We start from the raw sequence: 22223 nt of genomic DNA on the forward strand, positions 1-22223 counted from the left end.
AAAAAGAGTCACTGATTCCCGCTGACTGTGGTGGCTCATACGGGCATGGAAGTCTTTTCCCAAGGCTCAAGCAGGTAAAGGAAGACAGGTTGATCTCCGAGGCCGGCCCAGACAAAATCCTGGTCTGGACTTCTGAAGGGGGGATGGCAACTACACTGACTTGGTCGGAAAAGTCTCTCAAACAGGGGCTTTTCAAGTACCCTCATTGGGCACCAGCGGCCCATAGTCACGTCTCTTTGCCGTATTCAAGCTTGGAGTTTGTTTTTGGTCACCAACGGCTCTTAGTTAAGCCTAAAATGTTATGTCTGTCTGTCTGTCAGCAAATGTGCTGGAGGTTTAAGGGTTAAAAATTAGTACCTGTTATGCTTGCCGACATTGTATTATTTGTGGCGTAGATTGCGGCTCCTACTGCTGACAGTTTGTGGGTATCGCTTCTCGGCCTTTTGGCTAAGATCAAGTGTAGTATCTGTTCTTATCAGTTTAATATCTGATACGTGCCCTACCCGGGCACTATATATTAAATTGATTTTTGCAGCTGGGAGATGGGTTAGGGGCTTGCTCCACCCACTCCACGCATCGACCTGGTATTGCAGTACCTCCGGGAACGGTGCACTCATTAAGCGGTGAACAGCAGAACTAGATTGCATGAAATTTAACATAACGTTAGATTGAATGTAGGGACTTGCGCTTCTTTGCGATTAGGTATCTGTCTTATGCGCTCGTTTAGACAGTGAGCATGAACAACCCTCTTGGCAGGATCCTCTTATTCTAGTCCATGAGCCACGATGCACATATTGCAACTCAGGGAGGAAAAAAAAATAAATAAAAAAAATCCATCCAAAATTCCCAATCAGGACCTAAGTCTGACCTGGGGGATGGTGGGTCCAGAGAGCTGTGGAGAGGATAATTCCCAATCAGGACCCAAGTCTGACTTGGGGGATGGTGGGTCCAGAGAGCTGTGGAGAGGATAATTCCCAATCAGGACCTAAGTCTGACCTGGGGGATGGTGGGTCCAGAGAGCTGTGCAGAGGATTTGAAAAATGGCAAAGCATGAAACCCCCGCTCCTGTCGCATTCACCCAGGGTCCAAAGCGCCGGGCCGGGGCCCCAACTCCCAGCCTACGTGTGGGGACGTCCCGCGCCTAGAGGTACATGCCCCTTTGGGGCACCAGCGGCACGCAAGGCTGGCACCTGCGGTTAACCAAGTCAATGTTCCCGGGCTTAAGTTTGGGCTACCCGGGCACTGCTGGAGAACAGGTGTTCCTCCAGGGTCCCCCACAGGGCAGGTGCTTGCCCCCAGAGAGGGTGAAGATTACCCAGCCAGAGTCAAGGCCAGTGCGGGCAAGGAAAAACGCTCCGGAAAGGGGGGCCCTTAGGAGCTTAAGCGTATCCCCGGGAAAGGGTGACTGATTTCCGGCCAAGCTGGATTGGAAGAAAGGCTCTGGAAGTCCTTCCCATGGAAGGGTCCCTTAAGAGCTGGGTCTGACCCTAAAAAAGGTGATGGTTTCCCGCTAATTGTGGCCATGGAAGTCCTTCCAGGGCGCTTTTGAGAGCTAAAACACACCCCAGAAAGAGTGACCGATTCCTGCTGATTATGGTGGCTCAAGTGGGCATGGAAGAATCGCCCTGGAAGTCCTTCCCACTGGTCCCTTGAGTAGCCGAAGCTGCCCCAGAAAGGGTGACTGATTGCCGCTTGTGGAGGCATCTCGTTTGGGCTTGGAAGAAACGCCCTGGAGGTCTGTTCTTGGGGCCCTTCCAGAGGTCTAGCTGCCCCAGAAAGAGTGACTGATTCCCGCCTATTGTGGCAGCTCGTTTGGGCTTGGAAGAAACGCCCTGGAGGTCTTGTTCTTGGGGTCCTTCAAGAGGTCTAGCTGCCCCAGAAAGAGTGACTGATTCCCGCCTATTGTGGCAGTTGCTGGCAGCTTGTTTTGGCATTCAAGAAACCCTCCATAAGTCTTACCCAGGGGTCCCTTTGGAGCTGAAGCTGCCCCAGACAGGGTGACTGACTCCCGCTTATTGTGGCAGCTCAATTGGGCATGGAAGAAACGCCCTGGAGGTCTTGTTCTTGGGGCCCTTCAAGAGCTCAAGCTGCCCCAGAAAGAGTGACTGATTCCTGCCAGTTGCTGGCAGCTCGTTTTGGCATTCAAGAAACCCTCCGCAAGTCTTACCCAGGGGTCCCTTTAGAGCTGAAGCTGCCCCAGAAAGAGTGACTCCTTCCCCGCTGACTGTGGTGGCTCAAGTGGGCATGGAAGAATCACCCTGGACGTCCTTCCCAATGGTCCCTTGGGCAGCTGAAGCTGCCCCAGACAGGGTGACTGATTCCTGCTAGTTGGGGCAGCACGTTTGGGCATGGAAGAAACGCCCTGGAGGTCTGTTCTTGGGGCCCTTCCAGAGGTCTAGCTGCCCCAGAAAGAGTGACTGATTCCCGCCTATTGTGGCAGCTCGTTTGGGCTTGGAAGAAACGCCCTGGAGGTCTTGTTCTTGGGGTCCTTCAAGAGGTCTAGCTGCCCCAGAAAGAGTGACTGATTCCCGCCTATTGTGGCAGTTGCTGGCAGCTTGTTTTGGCATTCAAGAAACCCTCCATAAGTCTTACCCAGGGGTCCCTTTGGAGCTGAAGCTGCCCCAGACAGGGTGACTGACTCCCGCTTATTGTGGCAGCTCAATTGGGCATGGAAGAAACGCCCTGGAGGTCTTGTTCTTGGGGCCCTTCAAGAGCTCAAGCTGCCCCAGAAAGAGTGACTGATTCCTGCCAGTTGCTGGCAGCTCGTTTTGGCATTCAAGAAACCCTCCGCAAGTCTTACCCAGGGGTCCCTTTAGAGCTGAAGCTGCCCCAGAAAGAGTGACTCCTTCCCCGCTGACTGTGGTGGCTCAAGTGGGCATGGAAGAATCACCCTGGACGTCCTTCCCAATGGTCCCTTGGGCAGCTGAAGCTGCCCCAGACAGGGTGACTGATTCCTGCTAGTTGGGGCAGCACGTTTGGGCATGGAAGAAACGCCCTGGAGGTCTGTTCTTGGGGCCCTTCCAGAGGTCTAGCTGCCCCAGAAAGAGTGACTGATTCCCGCCTATTGTGGCAGCTCGTTTGGGCTTGGAAGAAACGCCCTGGAGGTCTTGTTCTTGGGGTCCTTCAAGAGCTCAAGCTGCCCCAGAAAGAGTGACTGATTCCTGCCAGTTGCTGGCAGCTCGTTTTGGCATTCAAGAAACCCTCCACAAGTCTTACCCAGGGGTCCCTTTAGAGCTGAAGCTGCCCCAGAAAGAGTGACTCCTTCCCCGCTGACTGTGGTGGCTCAAGTGGGCATGGAAGAATCACCCTGGAGGTCCTTCCCAGGGGTCCCTTAAGTAGCTGAGGCTGCCCCAGAAAGAGTGACTGATTCCTGCCAGTTGGGGCAGCTCCTTTGGGCATGGAAGAAATGCCCTGGAGGTCTTTTCTTGGGGTCCTTCAAGAGCTCAAGCTGCCCCGGAAAGAGTGACTGATTCCTGCCAATTGCTGGCAGCTCGTTTGGGCATGGAAGAAATGCCCTGGAGGTATTCTCTTGGGCTCCTTCAAGAGATCAAGCTGCCCCGGAAAGAGTGACATATTCCTGCCAGTTGCTGGCAGCTCGTTAGGGCATTCAAGAAACCCTCTGGAAGTCTTTCCCAGGGGTCCATTTTGAGCTGAAGCCGCCCCCGGAAAGAGTGACTGATTCCCCGCCGACTGTGGTGGCTCAAGTGGGCATGGAAGAAACACCCTGGAGGTCTTTTCTTGGGCTACTTCACGAGCTCAAGCTGTCCCAGAAAGAGTGACTGATCCCTGCCAGGAGCTGGCAGCTCGCGTGGGCGTTCAAGAAGCCCCCTGGAAGTCTTTTTCCAGGGTTCCCTTCAGAGCTGAAGCTGCCCCCGGAAAGAGTGGCTGGTTCCTGCCAATTGCTGGCAGCTCGTTCGGGCACGCAAGAAACTCTCTGGAGGTCTTTCCCAGGGTTCCCTTTAGAGCTGAAGCTGCCCCAAAAAGAGTGACTGATTCCCGCTGATTGTGGTGGCTCAAGTGGGCATGAAAGAATCACCCTGGAGGTCCTTCCCAATGGTCCCTTAAGTAGCTGAAGCTACCCCACAAAGAGTGACTGATTCCTGCTAGTTGGGGCAGCTCCTTTGGGCATGGAAGAAATGCCCTGGAGGTCTTTTCTTGGGGTCCTTCAAGAGCTCAAGCTGCCCCAGAAAGAGTGACTGATTCCTGCCAGTTGCTGGCAGCTCGTTTTGGCATTCAAGAAACCCTCCGCAAGTCTTACCCAGGGGTCCCTTTAGAGCTGAAGCTGCCCCAGAAAGAGTGACTCCTTCCCCGCTGACTGTGGTGGCTCAAGTGGGCATGGAAGAATCACCCTGGAGGTCCTTCCCAGGGGTCCCTTAAGTAGCTGAGGCTGCCCCAGAAAGAGTGACTGATTCCTGCTAGTTGGGGCAGCTCGTTTGGGATTGGAAGAAATGCCCTGGAGGTCTTTTCTTGGGCTCCTTCAAGAGCTCAAGCTGCCCCAGAAGGAGTGACTGATGTGGTGGCTCACGCGGGCATGGAAGAAATGCCATGCAAGTCCTTTCCAGGGGTTCCTTTAGAGCTGGAGCTGCCCCAAAAAAGAGTCACTGATTCCCGCTGACTGTGGTGGCTCATACGGGCATGGAAGTCTTTTCCCAAGGCTCAAGCAGGTAAAGGAAGACAGGTTGATCTCCGAGGCCGGCCCAGACAAAATCCTGGTCTGGACTTCTGAAGGGGGGATGGCAACTACACTGACTTGGTCGGAAAAGTCTCTCAAACAGGGGCTTTTCAAGTACCCTCATTGGGCACCAGCGGCCCATAGTCACGTCTCTTTGCCGTATTCAAGCTTGGAGTTTGTTTTTGGTCACCAACGGCTCTTAGTTAAGCCTAAAATGTTATGTCTGTCTGTCTGTCAGCAAATGTGCTGGAGGTTTAAGGGTTAAAAATTAGTACCTGTTATGCTTGCCGACATTGTATTATTTGTGGCGTAGATTGCGGCTCCTACTGCTGACAGTTTGTGGGTATCGCTTCTCGGCCTTTTGGCTAAGATCAAGTGTAGTATCTGTTCTTATCAGTTTAATATCTGATACGTGCCCTACCCGGGCACTATATATTAAATTGATTTTTGCAGCTGGGAGATGGGTTAGGGGCTTGCTCCACCCACTCCACGCATCGACCTGGTATTGCAGTACCTCCGGGAACGGTGCACTCATTAAGCGGTGAACAGCAGAACTAGATTGCATGAAATTTAACATAACGTTAGATTGAATGTAGGGACTTGCGCTTCTTTGCGATTAGGTATCTGTCTTATGCGCTCGTTTAGACAGTGAGCATGAACAACCCTCTTGGCAGGATCCTCTTATTCTAGTCCATGAGCCACGATGCACATATTGCAACTCAGGGAGGAAAAAAAAATAAATAAAAAAAATCCATCCAAAATTCCCAATCAGGACCTAAGTCTGACCTGGGGGATGGTGGGTCCAGAGAGCTGTGGAGAGGATAATTCCCAATCAGGACCCAAGTCTGACTTGGGGGATGGTGGGTCCAGAGAGCTGTGGAGAGGATAATTCCCAATCAGGACCTAAGTCTGACCTGGGGGATGGTGGGTCCAGAGAGCTGTGCAGAGGATTTGAAAAATGGCAAAGCATGAAACCCCCGCTCCTGTCGCATTCACCCAGGGTCCAAAGCGCCGGGCCGGGGCCCCAACTCCCAGCCTACGTGTGGGGACGTCCCGCGCCTAGAGGTACATGCCCCTTTGGGGCACCAGCGGCACGCAAGGCTGGCACCTGCGGTTAACCAAGTCAATGTTCCCGGGCTTAAGTTTGGGCTACCCGGGCACTGCTGGAGAACAGGTGTTCCTCCAGGGTCCCCCACAGGGCAGGTGCTTGCCCCCAGAGAGGGTGAAGATTACCCAGCCAGAGTCAAGGCCAGTGCGGGCAAGGAAAAACGCTCCGGAAAGGGGGGCCCTTAGGAGCTTAAGCGTATCCCCGGGAAAGGGTGACTGATTTCCGGCCAAGCTGGATTGGAAGAAAGGCTCTGGAAGTCCTTCCCATGGAAGGGTCCCTTAAGAGCTGGGTCTGACCCTAAAAAAGGTGATGGTTTCCCGCTAATTGTGGCCATGGAAGTCCTTCCAGGGCGCTTTTGAGAGCTAAAACACACCCCAGAAAGAGTGACCGATTCCTGCTGATTATGGTGGCTCAAGTGGGCATGGAAGAATCGCCCTGGAAGTCCTTCCCACTGGTCCCTTGAGTAGCCGAAGCTGCCCCAGAAAGGGTGACTGATTGCCGCTTGTGGAGGCATCTCGTTTGGGCTTGGAAGAAACGCCCTGGAGGTCTGTTCTTGGGGCCCTTCCAGAGGTCTAGCTGCCCCAGAAAGAGTGACTGATTCCCGCCTATTGTGGCAGCTCGTTTGGGCTTGGAAGAAACGCCCTGGAGGTCTTGTTCTTGGGGTCCTTCAAGAGGTCTAGCTGCCCCAGAAAGAGTGACTGATTCCCGCCTATTGTGGCAGTTGCTGGCAGCTTGTTTTGGCATTCAAGAAACCCTCCATAAGTCTTACCCAGGGGTCCCTTTGGAGCTGAAGCTGCCCCAGACAGGGTGACTGACTCCCGCTTATTGTGGCAGCTCAATTGGGCATGGAAGAAACGCCCTGGAGGTCTTGTTCTTGGGGCCCTTCAAGAGCTCAAGCTGCCCCAGAAAGAGTGACTGATTCCTGCCAGTTGCTGGCAGCTCGTTTTGGCATTCAAGAAACCCTCCGCAAGTCTTACCCAGGGGTCCCTTTAGAGCTGAAGCTGCCCCAGAAAGAGTGACTCCTTCCCCGCTGACTGTGGTGGCTCAAGTGGGCATGGAAGAATCACCCTGGACGTCCTTCCCAATGGTCCCTTGGGCAGCTGAAGCTGCCCCAGACAGGGTGACTGATTCCTGCTAGTTGGGGCAGCACGTTTGGGCATGGAAGAAACGCCCTGGAGGTCTGTTCTTGGGGCCCTTCCAGAGGTCTAGCTGCCCCAGAAAGAGTGACTGATTCCCGCCTATTGTGGCAGCTCGTTTGGGCTTGGAAGAAACGCCCTGGAGGTCTTGTTCTTGGGGTCCTTCAAGAGGTCTAGCTGCCCCAGAAAGAGTGACTGATTCCCGCCTATTGTGGCAGTTGCTGGCAGCTTGTTTTGGCATTCAAGAAACCCTCCATAAGTCTTACCCAGGGGTCCCTTTGGAGCTGAAGCTGCCCCAGACAGGGTGACTGACTCCCGCTTATTGTGGCAGCTCAATTGGGCATGGAAGAAACGCCCTGGAGGTCTTGTTCTTGGGGCCCTTCAAGAGCTCAAGCTGCCCCAGAAAGAGTGACTGATTCCTGCCAGTTGCTGGCAGCTCGTTTTGGCATTCAAGAAACCCTCCGCAAGTCTTACCCAGGGGTCCCTTTAGAGCTGAAGCTGCCCCAGAAAGAGTGACTCCTTCCCCGCTGACTGTGGTGGCTCAAGTGGGCATGGAAGAATCACCCTGGACGTCCTTCCCAATGGTCCCTTGGGCAGCTGAAGCTGCCCCAGACAGGGTGACTGATTCCTGCTAGTTGGGGCAGCACGTTTGGGCATGGAAGAAACGCCCTGGAGGTCTGTTCTTGGGGCCCTTCCAGAGGTCTAGCTGCCCCAGAAAGAGTGACTGATTCCCGCCTATTGTGGCAGCTCGTTTGGGCTTGGAAGAAACGCCCTGGAGGTCTTGTTCTTGGGGTCCTTCAAGAGCTCAAGCTGCCCCAGAAAGAGTGACTGATTCCTGCCAGTTGCTGGCAGCTCGTTTTGGCATTCAAGAAACCCTCCACAAGTCTTACCCAGGGGTCCCTTTAGAGCTGAAGCTGCCCCAGAAAGAGTGACTCCTTCCCCGCTGACTGTGGTGGCTCAAGTGGGCATGGAAGAATCACCCTGGAGGTCCTTCCCAGGGGTCCCTTAAGTAGCTGAGGCTGCCCCAGAAAGAGTGACTGATTCCTGCCAGTTGGGGCAGCTCCTTTGGGCATGGAAGAAATGCCCTGGAGGTCTTTTCTTGGGGTCCTTCAAGAGCTCAAGCTGCCCCGGAAAGAGTGACTGATTCCTGCCAATTGCTGGCAGCTCGTTTGGGCATGGAAGAAATGCCCTGGAGGTATTCTCTTGGGCTCCTTCAAGAGATCAAGCTGCCCCGGAAAGAGTGACATATTCCTGCCAGTTGCTGGCAGCTCGTTAGGGCATTCAAGAAACCCTCTGGAAGTCTTTCCCAGGGGTCCATTTTGAGCTGAAGCCGCCCCCGGAAAGAGTGACTGATTCCCCGCCGACTGTGGTGGCTCAAGTGGGCATGGAAGAAACACCCTGGAGGTCTTTTCTTGGGCTACTTCACGAGCTCAAGCTGTCCCAGAAAGAGTGACTGATCCCTGCCAGGAGCTGGCAGCTCGCGTGGGCGTTCAAGAAGCCCCCTGGAAGTCTTTTTCCAGGGTTCCCTTCAGAGCTGAAGCTGCCCCCGGAAAGAGTGGCTGGTTCCTGCCAATTGCTGGCAGCTCGTTCGGGCACGCAAGAAACTCTCTGGAGGTCTTTCCCAGGGTTCCCTTTAGAGCTGAAGCTGCCCCAAAAAGAGTGACTGATTCCCGCTGATTGTGGTGGCTCAAGTGGGCATGAAAGAATCACCCTGGAGGTCCTTCCCAATGGTCCCTTAAGTAGCTGAAGCTACCCCACAAAGAGTGACTGATTCCTGCTAGTTGGGGCAGCTCCTTTGGGCATGGAAGAAATGCCCTGGAGGTCTTTTCTTGGGGTCCTTCAAGAGCTCAAGCTGCCCCAGAAAGAGTGACTGATTCCTGCCAGTTGCTGGCAGCTCGTTTTGGCATTCAAGAAACCCTCCGCAAGTCTTACCCAGGGGTCCCTTTAGAGCTGAAGCTGCCCCAGAAAGAGTGACTCCTTCCCCGCTGACTGTGGTGGCTCAAGTGGGCATGGAAGAATCACCCTGGAGGTCCTTCCCAGGGGTCCCTTAAGTAGCTGAGGCTGCCCCAGAAAGAGTGACTGATTCCTGCTAGTTGGGGCAGCTCGTTTGGGATTGGAAGAAATGCCCTGGAGGTCTTTTCTTGGGCTCCTTCAAGAGCTCAAGCTGCCCCAGAAGGAGTGACTGATGTGGTGGCTCACGCGGGCATGGAAGAAATGCCATGCAAGTCCTTTCCAGGGGTTCCTTTAGAGCTGGAGCTGCCCCAAAAAAGAGTCACTGATTCCCGCTGACTGTGGTGGCTCATACGGGCATGGAAGTCTTTTCCCAAGGCTCAAGCAGGTAAAGGAAGACAGGTTGATCTCCGAGGCCGGCCCAGACAAAATCCTGGTCTGGACTTCTGAAGGGGGGATGGCAACTACACTGACTTGGTCGGAAAAGTCTCTCAAACAGGGGCTTTTCAAGTACCCTCATTGGGCACCAGCGGCCCATAGTCACGTCTCTTTGCCGTATTCAAGCTTGGAGTTTGTTTTTGGTCACCAACGGCTCTTAGTTAAGCCTAAAATGTTATGTCTGTCTGTCTGTCAGCAAATGTGCTGGAGGTTTAAGGGTTAAAAATTAGTACCTGTTATGCTTGCCGACATTGTATTATTTGTGGCGTAGATTGCGGCTCCTACTGCTGACAGTTTGTGGGTATCGCTTCTCGGCCTTTTGGCTAAGATCAAGTGTAGTATCTGTTCTTATCAGTTTAATATCTGATACGTGCCCTACCCGGGCACTATATATTAAATTGATTTTTGCAGCTGGGAGATGGGTTAGGGGCTTGCTCCACCCACTCCACGCATCGACCTGGTATTGCAGTACCTCCGGGAACGGTGCACTCATTAAGCGGTGAACAGCAGAACTAGATTGCATGAAATTTAACATAACGTTAGATTGAATGTAGGGACTTGCGCTTCTTTGCGATTAGGTATCTGTCTTATGCGCTCGTTTAGACAGTGAGCATGAACAACCCTCTTGGCAGGATCCTCTTATTCTAGTCCATGAGCCACGATGCACATATTGCAACTCAGGGAGGAAAAAAAAATAAATAAAAAAAATCCATCCAAAATTCCCAATCAGGACCTAAGTCTGACCTGGGGGATGGTGGGTCCAGAGAGCTGTGGAGAGGATAATTCCCAATCAGGACCCAAGTCTGACTTGGGGGATGGTGGGTCCAGAGAGCTGTGGAGAGGATAATTCCCAATCAGGACCTAAGTCTGACCTGGGGGATGGTGGGTCCAGAGAGCTGTGCAGAGGATTTGAAAAATGGCAAAGCATGAAACCCCCGCTCCTGTCGCATTCACCCAGGGTCCAAAGCGCCGGGCCGGGGCCCCAACTCCCAGCCTACGTGTGGGGACGTCCCGCGCCTAGAGGTACATGCCCCTTTGGGGCACCAGCGGCACGCAAGGCTGGCACCTGCGGTTAACCAAGTCAATGTTCCCGGGCTTAAGTTTGGGCTACCCGGGCACTGCTGGAGAACAGGTGTTCCTCCAGGGTCCCCCACAGGGCAGGTGCTTGCCCCCAGAGAGGGTGAAGATTACCCAGCCAGAGTCAAGGCCAGTGCGGGCAAGGAAAAACGCTCCGGAAAGGGGGGCCCTTAGGAGCTTAAGCGTATCCCCGGGAAAGGGTGACTGATTTCCGGCCAAGCTGGATTGGAAGAAAGGCTCTGGAAGTCCTTCCCATGGAAGGGTCCCTTAAGAGCTGGGTCTGACCCTAAAAAAGGTGATGGTTTCCCGCTAATTGTGGCCATGGAAGTCCTTCCAGGGCGCTTTTGAGAGCTAAAACACACCCCAGAAAGAGTGACCGATTCCTGCTGATTATGGTGGCTCAAGTGGGCATGGAAGAATCGCCCTGGAAGTCCTTCCCACTGGTCCCTTGAGTAGCCGAAGCTGCCCCAGAAAGGGTGACTGATTGCCGCTTGTGGAGGCATCTCGTTTGGGCTTGGAAGAAACGCCCTGGAGGTCTGTTCTTGGGGCCCTTCCAGAGGTCTAGCTGCCCCAGAAAGAGTGACTGATTCCCGCCTATTGTGGCAGCTCGTTTGGGCTTGGAAGAAACGCCCTGGAGGTCTTGTTCTTGGGGTCCTTCAAGAGGTCTAGCTGCCCCAGAAAGAGTGACTGATTCCCGCCTATTGTGGCAGTTGCTGGCAGCTTGTTTTGGCATTCAAGAAACCCTCCATAAGTCTTACCCAGGGGTCCCTTTGGAGCTGAAGCTGCCCCAGACAGGGTGACTGACTCCCGCTTATTGTGGCAGCTCAATTGGGCATGGAAGAAACGCCCTGGAGGTCTTGTTCTTGGGGCCCTTCAAGAGCTCAAGCTGCCCCAGAAAGAGTGACTGATTCCTGCCAGTTGCTGGCAGCTCGTTTTGGCATTCAAGAAACCCTCCGCAAGTCTTACCCAGGGGTCCCTTTAGAGCTGAAGCTGCCCCAGAAAGAGTGACTCCTTCCCCGCTGACTGTGGTGGCTCAAGTGGGCATGGAAGAATCACCCTGGACGTCCTTCCCAATGGTCCCTTGGGCAGCTGAAGCTGCCCCAGACAGGGTGACTGATTCCTGCTAGTTGGGGCAGCACGTTTGGGCATGGAAGAAACGCCCTGGAGGTCTGTTCTTGGGGCCCTTCCAGAGGTCTAGCTGCCCCAGAAAGAGTGACTGATTCCCGCCTATTGTGGCAGCTCGTTTGGGCTTGGAAGAAACGCCCTGGAGGTCTTGTTCTTGGGGTCCTTCAAGAGGTCTAGCTGCCCCAGAAAGAGTGACTGATTCCCGCCTATTGTGGCAGTTGCTGGCAGCTTGTTTTGGCATTCAAGAAACCCTCCATAAGTCTTACCCAGGGGTCCCTTTGGAGCTGAAGCTGCCCCAGACAGGGTGACTGACTCCCGCTTATTGTGGCAGCTCAATTGGGCATGGAAGAAACGCCCTGGAGGTCTTGTTCTTGGGGCCCTTCAAGAGCTCAAGCTGCCCCAGAAAGAGTGACTGATTCCTGCCAGTTGCTGGCAGCTCGTTTTGGCATTCAAGAAACCCTCCGCAAGTCTTACCCAGGGGTCCCTTTAGAGCTGAAGCTGCCCCAGAAAGAGTGACTCCTTCCCCGCTGACTGTGGTGGCTCAAGTGGGCATGGAAGAATCACCCTGGACGTCCTTCCCAATGGTCCCTTGGGCAGCTGAAGCTGCCCCAGACAGGGTGACTGATTCCTGCTAGTTGGGGCAGCACGTTTGGGCATGGAAGAAACGCCCTGGAGGTCTGTTCTTGGGGCCCTTCCAGAGGTCTAGCTGCCCCAGAAAGAGTGACTGATTCCCGCCTATTGTGGCAGCTCGTTTGGGCTTGGAAGAAACGCCCTGGAGGTCTTGTTCTTGGGGTCCTTCAAGAGCTCAAGCTGCCCCAGAAAGAGTGACTGATTCCTGCCAGTTGCTGGCAGCTCGTTTTGGCATTCAAGAAACCCTCCACAAGTCTTACCCAGGGGTCCCTTTAGAGCTGAAGCTGCCCCAGAAAGAGTGACTCCTTCCCCGCTGACTGTGGTGGCTCAAGTGGGCATGGAAGAATCACCCTGGAGGTCCTTCCCAGGGGTCCCTTAAGTAGCTGAGGCTGCCCCAGAAAGAGTGACTGATTCCTGCCAGTTGGGGCAGCTCCTTTGGGCATGGAAGAAATGCCCTGGAGGTCTTTTCTTGGGGTCCTTCAAGAGCTCAAGCTGCCCCGGAAAGAGTGACTGATTCCTGCCAATTGCTGGCAGCTCGTTTGGGCATGGAAGAAATGCCCTGGAGGTATTCTCTTGGGCTCCTTCAAGAGATCAAGCTGCCCCGGAAAGAGTGACATATTCCTGCCAGTTGCTGGCAGCTCGTTAGGGCATTCAAGAAACCCTCTGGAAGTCTTTCCCAGGGGTCCATTTTGAGCTGAAGCCGCCCCCGGAAAGAGTGACTGATTCCCCGCCGACTGTGGTGGCTCAAGTGGGCATGGAAGAAACACCCTGGAGGTCTTTTCTTGGGCTACTTCACGAGCTCAAGCTGTCCCAGAAAGAGTGACTGATCCCTGCCAGGAGCTGGCAGCTCGCGTGGGCGTTCAAGAAGCCCCCTGGAAGTCTTTTTCCAGGGTTCCCTTCAGAGCTGAAGCTGCCCCCGGAAAGAGTGGCTGGTTCCTGCCAATTGCTGGCAGCTCGTTCGGGCACGCAAGAAACTCTCTGGAGGTCTTTCCCAGGGTTCCCTTTAGAGCTGAAGCTGCCCCAAAAAGAGTGACTGATTCCCGCTGATTGTGGTGGCTCAAGTGGGCATGAAAGAATCACCCTGGAGGTCCTTCCCAATGGTCCCTTAAGTAGCTGAAGCTACCCCACAAAGAGTGACTGATTCCTGCTAGTTGGGGCAGCTCCTTTGGGCATGGAAGAAATGCCCTGGAGGTCTTTTCTTGGGGTCCTTCAAGAGCTCAAGCTGCCCCAGAAAGAGTGACTGATTCCTGCCAGTTGCTGGCAGCTCGTTTTGGCATTCAAGAAACCCTCCGCAAGTCTTACCCAGGGGTCCCTTTAGAGCTGAAGCTGCCCCAGAAAGAGTGACTCCTTCCCCGCTGACTGTGGTGGCTCAAGTGGGCATGGAAGAATCACCCTGGAGGTCCTTCCCAGGGGTCCCTTAAGTAGCTGAGGCTGCCCCAGAAAGAGTGACTGATTCCTGCTAGTTGGGGCAGCTCGTTTGGGATTGGAAGAAATGCCCTGGAGGTCTTTTCTTGGGCTCCTTCAAGAGCTCAAGCTGCCCCAGAAGGAGTGACTGATGTGGTGGCTCACGCGGGCATGGAAGAAATGCCATGCAAGTCCTTTCCAGGGGTTCCTTTAGAGCTGGAGCTGCCCCAAAAAAGAGTCACTGATTCCCGCTGACTGTGGTGGCTCATACGGGCATGGAAGTCTTTTCCCAAGGCTCAAGCAGGTAAAGGAAGACAGGTTGATCTCCGAGGCCGGCCCAGACAAAATCCTGGTCTGGACTTCTGAAGGGGGGATGGCAACTACACTGACTTGGTCGGAAAAGTCTCTCAAACAGGGGCTTTTCAAGTACCCTCATTGGGCACCAGCGGCCCATAGTCACGTCTCTTTGCCGTATTCAAGCTTGGAGTTTGTTTTTGGTCACCAACGGCTCTTAGTTAAGCCTAAAATGTTATGTCTGTCTGTCTGTCAGCAAATGTGCTGGAGGTTTAAGGGTTAAAAATTAGTACCTGTTATGCTTGCCGACATTGTATTATTTGTGGCGTAGATTGCGGCTCCTACTGCTGACAGTTTGTGGGTATCGCTTCTCGGCCTTTTGGCTAAGATCAAGTGTAGTATCTGTTCTTATCAGTATTATACTTGGGCTTACCTCGCGGGCAGTGACAGCGATCGCCTCTTGGAGGTTTCCTGGCTCACAATTACCTCTGTGTTGTGAGCTCTCAACCCTTGAGAGGTAAAGGAATTGCACTTTTTAAGGTAAGACGTTTTAAGTATTTATTGGCTATTTATTGTGGTTTTAGTGTTTTAGTGTGTTTTAAGCTGTTGGTGCCTCCACCATGTCGGCTGCTCGTGCCGGCGTGAGGAGGCACCACAGCGTACGCTTTTTATTAAAAGAAAAAAATGGTAAGCTCCTGGAGATGTCCAGACTGGACTTCTCCAGGAAGCTGATACAAAAAACCTTAAATTTTAGACCTGAAGACCTGAATTGTATAGTGACTCTGCCTCTAGGAAAAGGATTTGATGTTAGTTTTAGAGCTGCTTCCCTATTAAATGACTTCTGGCAAAGGTTTGATGCGGTTAAGATCCAGTTTTCCATGTTTACTGTGGAAAAACTTTCTGACAACACACTTAAAACTGTGATTGTCAGAATGTTTAATGAAACAGTTACTGGAGATGACATTTGTGTGTGGCTGGGCAGATATTGCACTGTTCGAGGCCAGCCAGTCAAGGTGCTAGATGAGGATGGCATCTGGAATTGCTCCTGGCGAATTCCCATTAAACAATGGGAAGATGCCGGGGGCTACCAGGGCCTGAGACATCTGCCCTCAATGATTGTGCTTGGAGAGAACAGGGGCTACATTCATTATCAGGGGATGCCCAAATTGTGCAGAAAGTGTGGGAAGAATGGGCATCTCGCTGAAGCATGCCAGGAGTTAATCTGTGGGAAGTGCAGAGAAGTTGGTCACAGTTTTGAGCAGTGCACCAATGGCAGGCGGTGCAATCTGTGTGGAGAAGAAAACCATCTCTTCAGAGATTGCCCAAAAAGCTTTGCCAACAAGCTGAAAAACAACAAAATGGCCGCCCCACAAGCAAGCATGGTTGAACAAAGGGAGGAGGCGGTCCCTGTGGTTTTGGCGGGAAATTCCCTGCCAGCCACAGGAACCGGCCAGGAAGAAGGAAATGGGGCGGCCATAGGGGCGGAGTCACCCATTTTATTTGAACAGAGGGAGGAAGCCCCTCCCCAACAAAGTGTGACACAAAATGTAACAGCCAATGAGGAGGAGGAAACGGCTTCCTCTCTCCTCACCGTCTCTGAGGCAAGTGTTGACGCTAGTCAAAGTGAAACTCAGTGTTCACTTCCTTATGCTCAGATGCAGAAACGGGCTGCGAGATCTCCTCTAGAAATGGAGGAGAAAAGACTAAGGGCTTCAGAGCGGCTAGATAGTTCCAAATCGGAAGATCTAGACCGTTCATGGCCCTTAGGTTCTCCTAATGGAGTTTCATTTCTGCATGTAAAGCTAAGATCATCATCACCGAAGGAGCCACAAGAGGTCTTCTCTGTGGCTTCTGAAGTGGTTAGCATCTCCTCCCCTGACCCAACACCTGTTGGGATAGGTGAAGAGCAGATGCAACAAGACATAACCTGATTTTTATCTTGTTTTTAAAACCATTGATATCTTTGTAAACTAACTGTAACTCTTTTAAATGTTCATATCCCCTTTTCATCTGCTCATGGCCCTTACTATTTCCACTATTAATGTGAGAAGTGTGAGGAGCCCCATTCGAGCACAAAGCGTTTTATCTTTTTTAAAACTCTTAAAGTCTGACGTGTTTTTATTACAAGAATGTGCCTTACCTTTTATCTCTAATTACAGAAAGTGGGAAGACGTGTGGACCCCAGGTCCCTCCCTATGGAGCGGATCGAACCAAAACAAAAATGATGGGGTCGCAATTTTAATAAACAATCCCAACATTCTGGTGAAGGGTACCACTGTGGTGAGAGATGGGCGGGCCTTTTTAGTAACACTGACTTTTTTAGGAAGAGATTTTAATGTTTTAAATATATACGGACACACTGATAAAAACGAGAGATATGAACTTTTAGAAGACTTGCAGCCCCACATGCTTGGTAAACCTCCCCTAGTGGTGGCAGGGGATTTTAATTGTATTCTAACACAGAAAGACAGGAAAAAGGCAGATTTTAAATTGGACAAAACATCAACTCTTTTAAACAATTTAGTTAAAGATTTTAAATTAGTTGACTGTTTTAGACAAGTGCATCCAAGAGAGGAAGGCTTCACTTGGTTCAGTAGTGACAGCACCAGTGCCTCTCGAATAGACTATATTTTTACAAGAGATTTCCCGCCCGTGGATGCTACATTGACCCCCACCTTTTTTTCTGATCACACAATACTATCCTGCACTCTTTCACTTCCCCCTGGTGTGACGATAGGCGGAGGGCTGTGGAAGCTGAACTGCTCCCTGTTGGAAGAGGAGGAAGTGGTTAAAGGATATAGGGAGCAGTTCAGCCAATGGCAGACCCTCCAGGACTTTTATGATACACGAGCACAGTGGTGGGAAATGGTTAAAGGGAGGACAAAAACATATTTTAAAAAAATAGGAAAACAGAGAAAAAACAAAAGGAAAAAACGCATGTTGGGGCTGCAAAAACGTTTACAAAGATATTTTAACCTTTTAAACATGGGCTTTGATTTTAACAACGAAATTAAAGAAGTTAAAAAAGAGATGTTGGTTTTAGCAGAGGAAAATAGCAGGGGAGTGATTTTAAGAGCAAAAGAGAAAAAAATTGAAGAAAATGAAAAGTGTACAAGATATTTTTTTAAAAAAATAATCACAAAGGGAGGGGGGATATCAAAGATAAAAAACGACGAGGGGACTATTTTAAATACCACAGAGGGGGTTTTAAAAGAAGTCGAAAAGTTTTACGAAAACTTATATGGGAAAAAAATAGTACACGAGGACGCTTCAAATGAGGTTTTAAATTTTTTAGACAAAAAAGTACAAAAAGAAAAACATTCAGTTTTAACCCAAGATTTTAAGAAAGAAGATTTAGATAAAGCTCTTAAAAGTTTTAAAAAGGGGAAGTCTCCAGGAATGGACGGTCTTCCCCTGGAGTTTTATCAATGTTTCTGGGACATTTTAGCTGGGGTTTTACTGACTGTTTTTAATGAATTTGAAAATTTTAACAAACTACCTGCGGATTTTAGATTAGGAATAGTTTCTCTGCTTTTTAAAAAAGATGACAAGACAATTTTAAAAAATTGGCGACCAATTACTCTTTTAAACACTGATTATAAATTTTTTACAAAGATTTTAGCGACAAGGATGTCGACAGTTTTAGAGGATGTAATCCACCCGGATCAAGCCTGTGCTGTGCCCGGGAGGAAGATCACGGACAGCCTATTGCTGATCCGAGATGCCATCTGTTACGCGAGAGACAGAAACATTCGTCTAGCCGTGGTAAATTTAGATTTTGAAAAAGCATTTGACAGAGTCTCGCACCAGTACTTGTTACAAGTACTGGAAAAAATGGGGTTCCCGGGAAGATTTTTAGCATGGGTGGGACTGCTGTACAACGACCTTGTCAGCAAAATCATTGTAAATGGGCATTTAACAAAAGCAGTAAATATCTGCAGTGGCGTCCGTCAAGGGTGTCCGTTATCCCCACTCCTGTATGTGGTTTGTATTGAACCACTGGCACAGCTCTTGAGAAGGGATAAATGGATTACAGGTTTTAAAATTCCGGGGGGTTTGACAGCATCTTGTGTTTTATATATGGACGACGTTACCCTTTTAACGACAGACCTCACCTCGGCCCGAAGAGCTATGGATTTGACCGATTTCTACGGTCGGGCCTCGGGAGCCAGATTAAACCGAAAAAAGTCCGAGGCCCAGCTCTTCGGGCCGTGGGGTAACGTCGTCACAGAGGGACTAGAGCTGACTTTTAAGGAAAATGATTTTAAAATTTTAGGGGTAAAATTTGACAAAGAGGGTGGGGGAGGGCAAAATTGGAACGACATTTTAACAAAGGTAAACCAAAAGTTGGGATTCTGGGGGTTACGAAAATTAACAATGGAGGGTAAAATTTTGATTTTTAAATCCGTAATTTTACCACTCATTTTACTTGTTTCTTCTGTTTTTAGTCCACCAAGACGTTTTATCAGGAAGTTGGAAAGGGCGGTGTTTTATTTCCTGTGGGGATCCAAGTGGGAGCGCCTAAGAAGAACAGAGTTAAAGAAAAAGCCCGAACATGGTGGAAAAGGCCTCCCGGATCCCCACCTGTTTTTAGGCAGCCGCTTCACCGCCCTGCATTTTAGTTACGCGTTGACCCCATCCAGAGAAAACAAGACGGCTGCCATGACTCGCTTCTGGATGGGGTCCTACCTGAGAACCCTGAAAGTTTTAGCAGTGGACCTTAAGTACCCAGTGTCTTTTAATTTACCTAGGGAGTATGATTTTATAAAGAAATTTTTAAAGAAGTATGTTTTAGAGACTAACGATGTCACCATTTTAACTAACCACAAGGCTCTCATTTCTCTTGTGCAGGATCGAGAGACGGTGAGTCGGGTCCCGGGCCTCACATTATGTGAGGCCCAACAAGTGTGGAGGAACGCGGCCCACCCAGCTCTCCAGAACGGACACAAGGACCTGTTGTGGATGGTGGCACATGAGATCCTCCCGGTCAGGGCGGTCATGCACTCCAGAGGCATGGCCAGAAACCCCGTCTGCCCACGGCCTGGGTGTGGATGCCCAGAGACCGTGCGGCACCTGCTCTGGGAGTGCGGCGCTGCGCGGGACCTGTGGGCCAGGACCGGCCCCCTGTATCATCAGTACCTGCCGGCGGGGAGGGCCCAGATGGACTACCACCTTATCATCCATGGGGTGGGCCAGGGCGTGAAAGACATGACAAAACAGGACTTTACATCGCTCTGGCTCACCCTGACCGCCATCAAGGATGCCATCTGGGTCACAAGAAACCTGCTGGTGGGGAAGCAGGTCACGGTACCCCTGCAAGGGACAAAGGGACTGATAACAACCACGCTACAGGGGTACCGGACCTTGACAAGAGGCCAAGGGGGCCGGGGTCGCACGGAGGAGGTCCCGGCCGCCACCGTACCTGGCCGCCCGTAGATGCACCCTCACCACTCTGGCTACGGGAACAGCGGGCCAGCAGGCCAGAGGAGGGGGATCTCCGCTATGCCCTTGAAACACAGGGGCTGTGACCGTCCTGGAGAGTTGGTGTGAATGGACTTTTTTTTGGTATGACTCACCCTCGATCCTGGACAAAGAAATGATTTTATCTTCTTATTGTTACTATTGCTTTTCATGCATTTCTTAACGGACTGGTTTTTATCACTTTTTTTATCAACATCTACGCCAAGGACTTTTTTTTACATAACACACGCACACACAAAAGACTTTCGCACAACATACACTTTTATTTCCTCCACAAACCCTGATTTTAAAGTGTTTTTGTTAAGTGCCATATGTCTTTTAATGTGTATTGAAATATTTTAAAATGTGTGTTTTATGTTTCAACTCATTTTTACTAAGTCCTGCGTTGTTAAAATGGTGACTAGACCGTGATTCTTTTTTAGACCCGTTTTAATTTTTATTGAACAGCTTGTTTTTTAGTCTTTCATTTGTTTGCCTTTTTTTTTAAAAAAAAAAAAACATGTCCTCTATACACTTGACATTTTATGTTCATTTAAAGTACTTTTGCAAGTATTTATTTATTTATTTATTTATTTATTTATTTATTTATTTATGTATATATTTATTCATTTTTTATTTATTTACTGTTAAGTACTCAAATGAAACTAAGGGAAGAGATATGTTTTTAAATATGATTGTGATGTAAGAAACAAATGGGAAACGCTGTCAATAAATTTTTTTCGAAAGAAAAAATCTGTTCTTATCAGTTTAATATCTGATACGTGCCCTACCCGGGCACTATATATTAAATTGATTTTTGCAGCTGGGAGATGGGTTAGGGGCTTGCTCCACCCACTCCACGCATCGACCTGGTATTGCAGTACCTCCGGGAACGGTGCACTCATTAAGCGGTGAACAGCAGAACTAGATTGCATGAAATTTAACATAACGTTAGATTGAATGTAGGGACTTGCGCTTCTTTGCGATTAGGTATCTGTCTTATGCGCTCGTTTAGACAGTGAGCATGAACAACCCTCTTGGCAGGATCCTCTTATTCTAGTCCATGAGCCACGATGCACATATTGCAACTCAGGGAGGAAAAAAAAATAAATAAAAAAAATCCATCCAAAATTCCCAATCAGGACCTAAGTCTGACCTGGGGGATGGTGGGTCCAGAGAGCTGTGGAGAGGATAATTCCCAATCAGGACCCAAGTCTGACTTGGGGGATGGTGGGTCCAGAGAGCTGTGGAGAGGATAATTCCCAATCAGGACCTAAGTCTGACCTGGGGGATGGTGGGTCCAGAGAGCTGTGCAGAGGATTTGAAAAATGGCAAAGCATGAAACCCCCGCTCCTGTCGCATTCACCCAGGGTCCAAAGCGCCGGGCCGGGGCCCCAACTCCCAGCCTACGTGTGGGGACGTCCCGCGCCTAGAGGTACATGCCCCTTTGGGGCACCAGCGGCACGCAAGGCTGGCACCTGCGGTTAACCAAGTCAATGTTCCCGGGCTTAAGTTTGGGCTACCCGGGCACTGCTGGAGAACAGGTGTTCCTCCAGGGTCCCCCACAGGGCAGGTGCTTGCCCCCAGAGAGGGTGAAGATTACCCAGCCAGAGTCAAGGCCAGTGCGGGCAAGGAAAAACGCTCCGGAAAGGGGGGCCCTTAGGAGCTTAAGCGTATCCCCGGGAAAGGGTGACTGATTTCCGGCCAAGCTGGATTGGAAGAAAGGCTCTGGAAGTCCTTCCCATGGAAGGGTCCCTTAAGAGCTGGGTCTGACCCTAAAAAAGGTGATGGTTTCCCGCTAATTGTGGCCATGGAAGTCCTTCCAGGGCGCTTTTGAGAGCTAAAACACACCCCAGAAAGAGTGACCGATTCCTGCTGATTATGGTGGCTCAAGTGGGCATGGAAGAATCGCCCTGGAAGTCCTTCCCACTGGTCCCTTGAGTAGCCGAAGCTGCCCCAGAAAGGGTGACTGATTGCCGCTTGTGGAGGCATCTCGTTTGGGCTTGGAAGAAACGCCCTGGAGGTCTGTTCTTGGGGCCCTTCCAGAGGTCTAGCTGCCCCAGAAAGAGTGACTGATTCCCGCCTATTGTGGCAGCTCGTTTGGGCTTGGAAGAAACGCCCTGGAGGTCTTGTTCTTGGGGTCCTTCAAGAGGTCTAGCTGCCCCAGAAAGAGTGACTGATTCCCGCCTATTGTGGCAGTTGCTGGCAGCTTGTTTTGGCATTCAAGAAACCCTCCATAAGTCTTACCCAGGGGTCCCTTTGGAGCTGAAGCTGCCCCAGACAGGGTGACTGACTCCCGCTTATTGTGGCAGCTCAATTGGGCATGGAAGAAACGCCCTGGAGGTCTTGTTCTTGGGGCCCTTCAAGAGCTCAAGCTGCCCCAGAAAGAGTGACTGATTCCTGCCAGTTGCTGGCAGCTCGTTTTGGCATTCAAGAAACCCTCCGCAAGTCTTACCCAGGGGTCCCTTTAGAGCTGAAGCTGCCCCAGAAAGAGTGACTCCTTCCCCGCTGACTGTGGTGGCTCAAGTGGGCATGGAAGAATCACCCTGGAGGTCCTTCCCAGGGGTCCCTTAAGTAGCTGAGGCTGCCCCAGAAAGAGTGACTGATTCCTGCTAGTTGGGGCAGCTCGTTTGGGATTGGAAGAAATGCCCTGGAGGTCTTTTCTTGGGCTCCTTCAAGAGCTCAAGCTGCCCCAGAAGGAGTGACTGATGTGGTGGCTCACGCGGGCATGGAAGAAATGCCATGCAAGTCCTTTCCAGGGGTTCCTTTAGAGCTGGAGCTGCCCCAAAAAAGAGTCACTGATTCCCGCTGACTGTGGTGGCTCATACGGGCATGGAAGTCTTTTCCCAAGGCTCAAGCAGGTAAAGGAAGACAGGTTGATCTCCGAGGCCGGCCCAGACAAAATCCTGGTCTGGACTTCTGAAGGGGG

At 51.1% G+C, this 22223-nt stretch overlaps 1 protein-coding gene, 1 long non-coding RNA gene, 4 other non-coding genes and 1 pseudogene across 7 annotated transcripts; 6 read left to right on the forward strand and 1 right to left on the reverse strand.

The window, feature by feature from the left end:
- Positions 1-427: 427 nt before the first annotated feature.
- LOC147846262 (U2 spliceosomal RNA) lies at positions 428-618 on the forward strand (annotated as a pseudogene).
- Positions 619-771: 153 nt separating this feature from the next.
- Positions 772-4581, reverse strand: LOC147846263 (uncharacterized). Its single transcript, XR_015478363.1, has 2 exons — positions 933-4581; positions 772-868 (listed from the first exon to the last, which is right to left on the reverse strand). It is a non-coding gene; the product is annotated as an uncharacterized LOC147846263 (long non-coding RNA).
- Positions 4582-5017: 436 nt separating this feature from the next.
- LOC147846264 (U2 spliceosomal RNA) lies at positions 5018-5208 on the forward strand. Its single transcript, XR_015479275.1, has one exon. It is a non-coding gene; the product is annotated as a U2 spliceosomal RNA (small nuclear RNA).
- Positions 5209-9607: 4399 nt separating this feature from the next.
- Positions 9608-9798, forward strand: LOC141379364 (U2 spliceosomal RNA). The gene has a single exon (XR_015479276.1). It is a non-coding gene; the product is annotated as a U2 spliceosomal RNA (small nuclear RNA).
- A 4399-nt stretch (positions 9799-14197) lies between these two features.
- LOC137488403 (U2 spliceosomal RNA) lies at positions 14198-14383 on the forward strand. The gene has a single exon (XR_015479302.1). It is a non-coding gene; the product is annotated as a U2 spliceosomal RNA (small nuclear RNA).
- Positions 14198-20432, forward strand: LOC147846265 (uncharacterized). Of its 2 annotated transcripts, none has more exons than XR_015478323.1 (2): positions 14198-14248; positions 20062-20432. XR_015478323.1 is itself a non-coding variant. In XM_087240607.1 (2 exons), the coding sequence occupies exon 2, from the start codon at positions 14455-14457 to the stop codon at positions 15763-15765; it is 1311 nt and encodes a 436-aa protein (XP_087096733.1). In that variant the 5' UTR covers positions 14198-14248; positions 14352-14454; the 3' UTR covers positions 15766-16089. The 2 variants fall into 2 exon arrangements, 1 of the variants encoding a protein (XP_087096733.1); XM_087240607.1 differs by lacking the exon at positions 20062-20432 and adding an exon at positions 14352-16089.
- LOC147846266 (U2 spliceosomal RNA) lies at positions 20014-20200 on the forward strand. The gene has a single exon (XR_015479298.1). It is a non-coding gene; the product is annotated as a U2 spliceosomal RNA (small nuclear RNA).
- Positions 20433-22223: the final 1791 nt, after the last annotated feature.

This window comes from Danio rerio, chromosome 2 (genome assembly GCF_052040795.2).
Source record: "Danio rerio strain M-AB ecotype USA chromosome 2, GRCz13ab, whole genome shotgun sequence".
NCBI classification, from domain to species: Eukaryota; Metazoa; Chordata; class Actinopteri; order Cypriniformes; family Danionidae; genus Danio; species Danio rerio.

Bases quoted from the DNA above. Each gene is read 5' to 3' on its own strand.
- LOC147846265 (XM_087240607.1), top strand. From the start codon at position 14,455: ATGTCGGCTGCTCGTGCCGGCGTGAGGAGGCACCACAGCGTACGCTTT.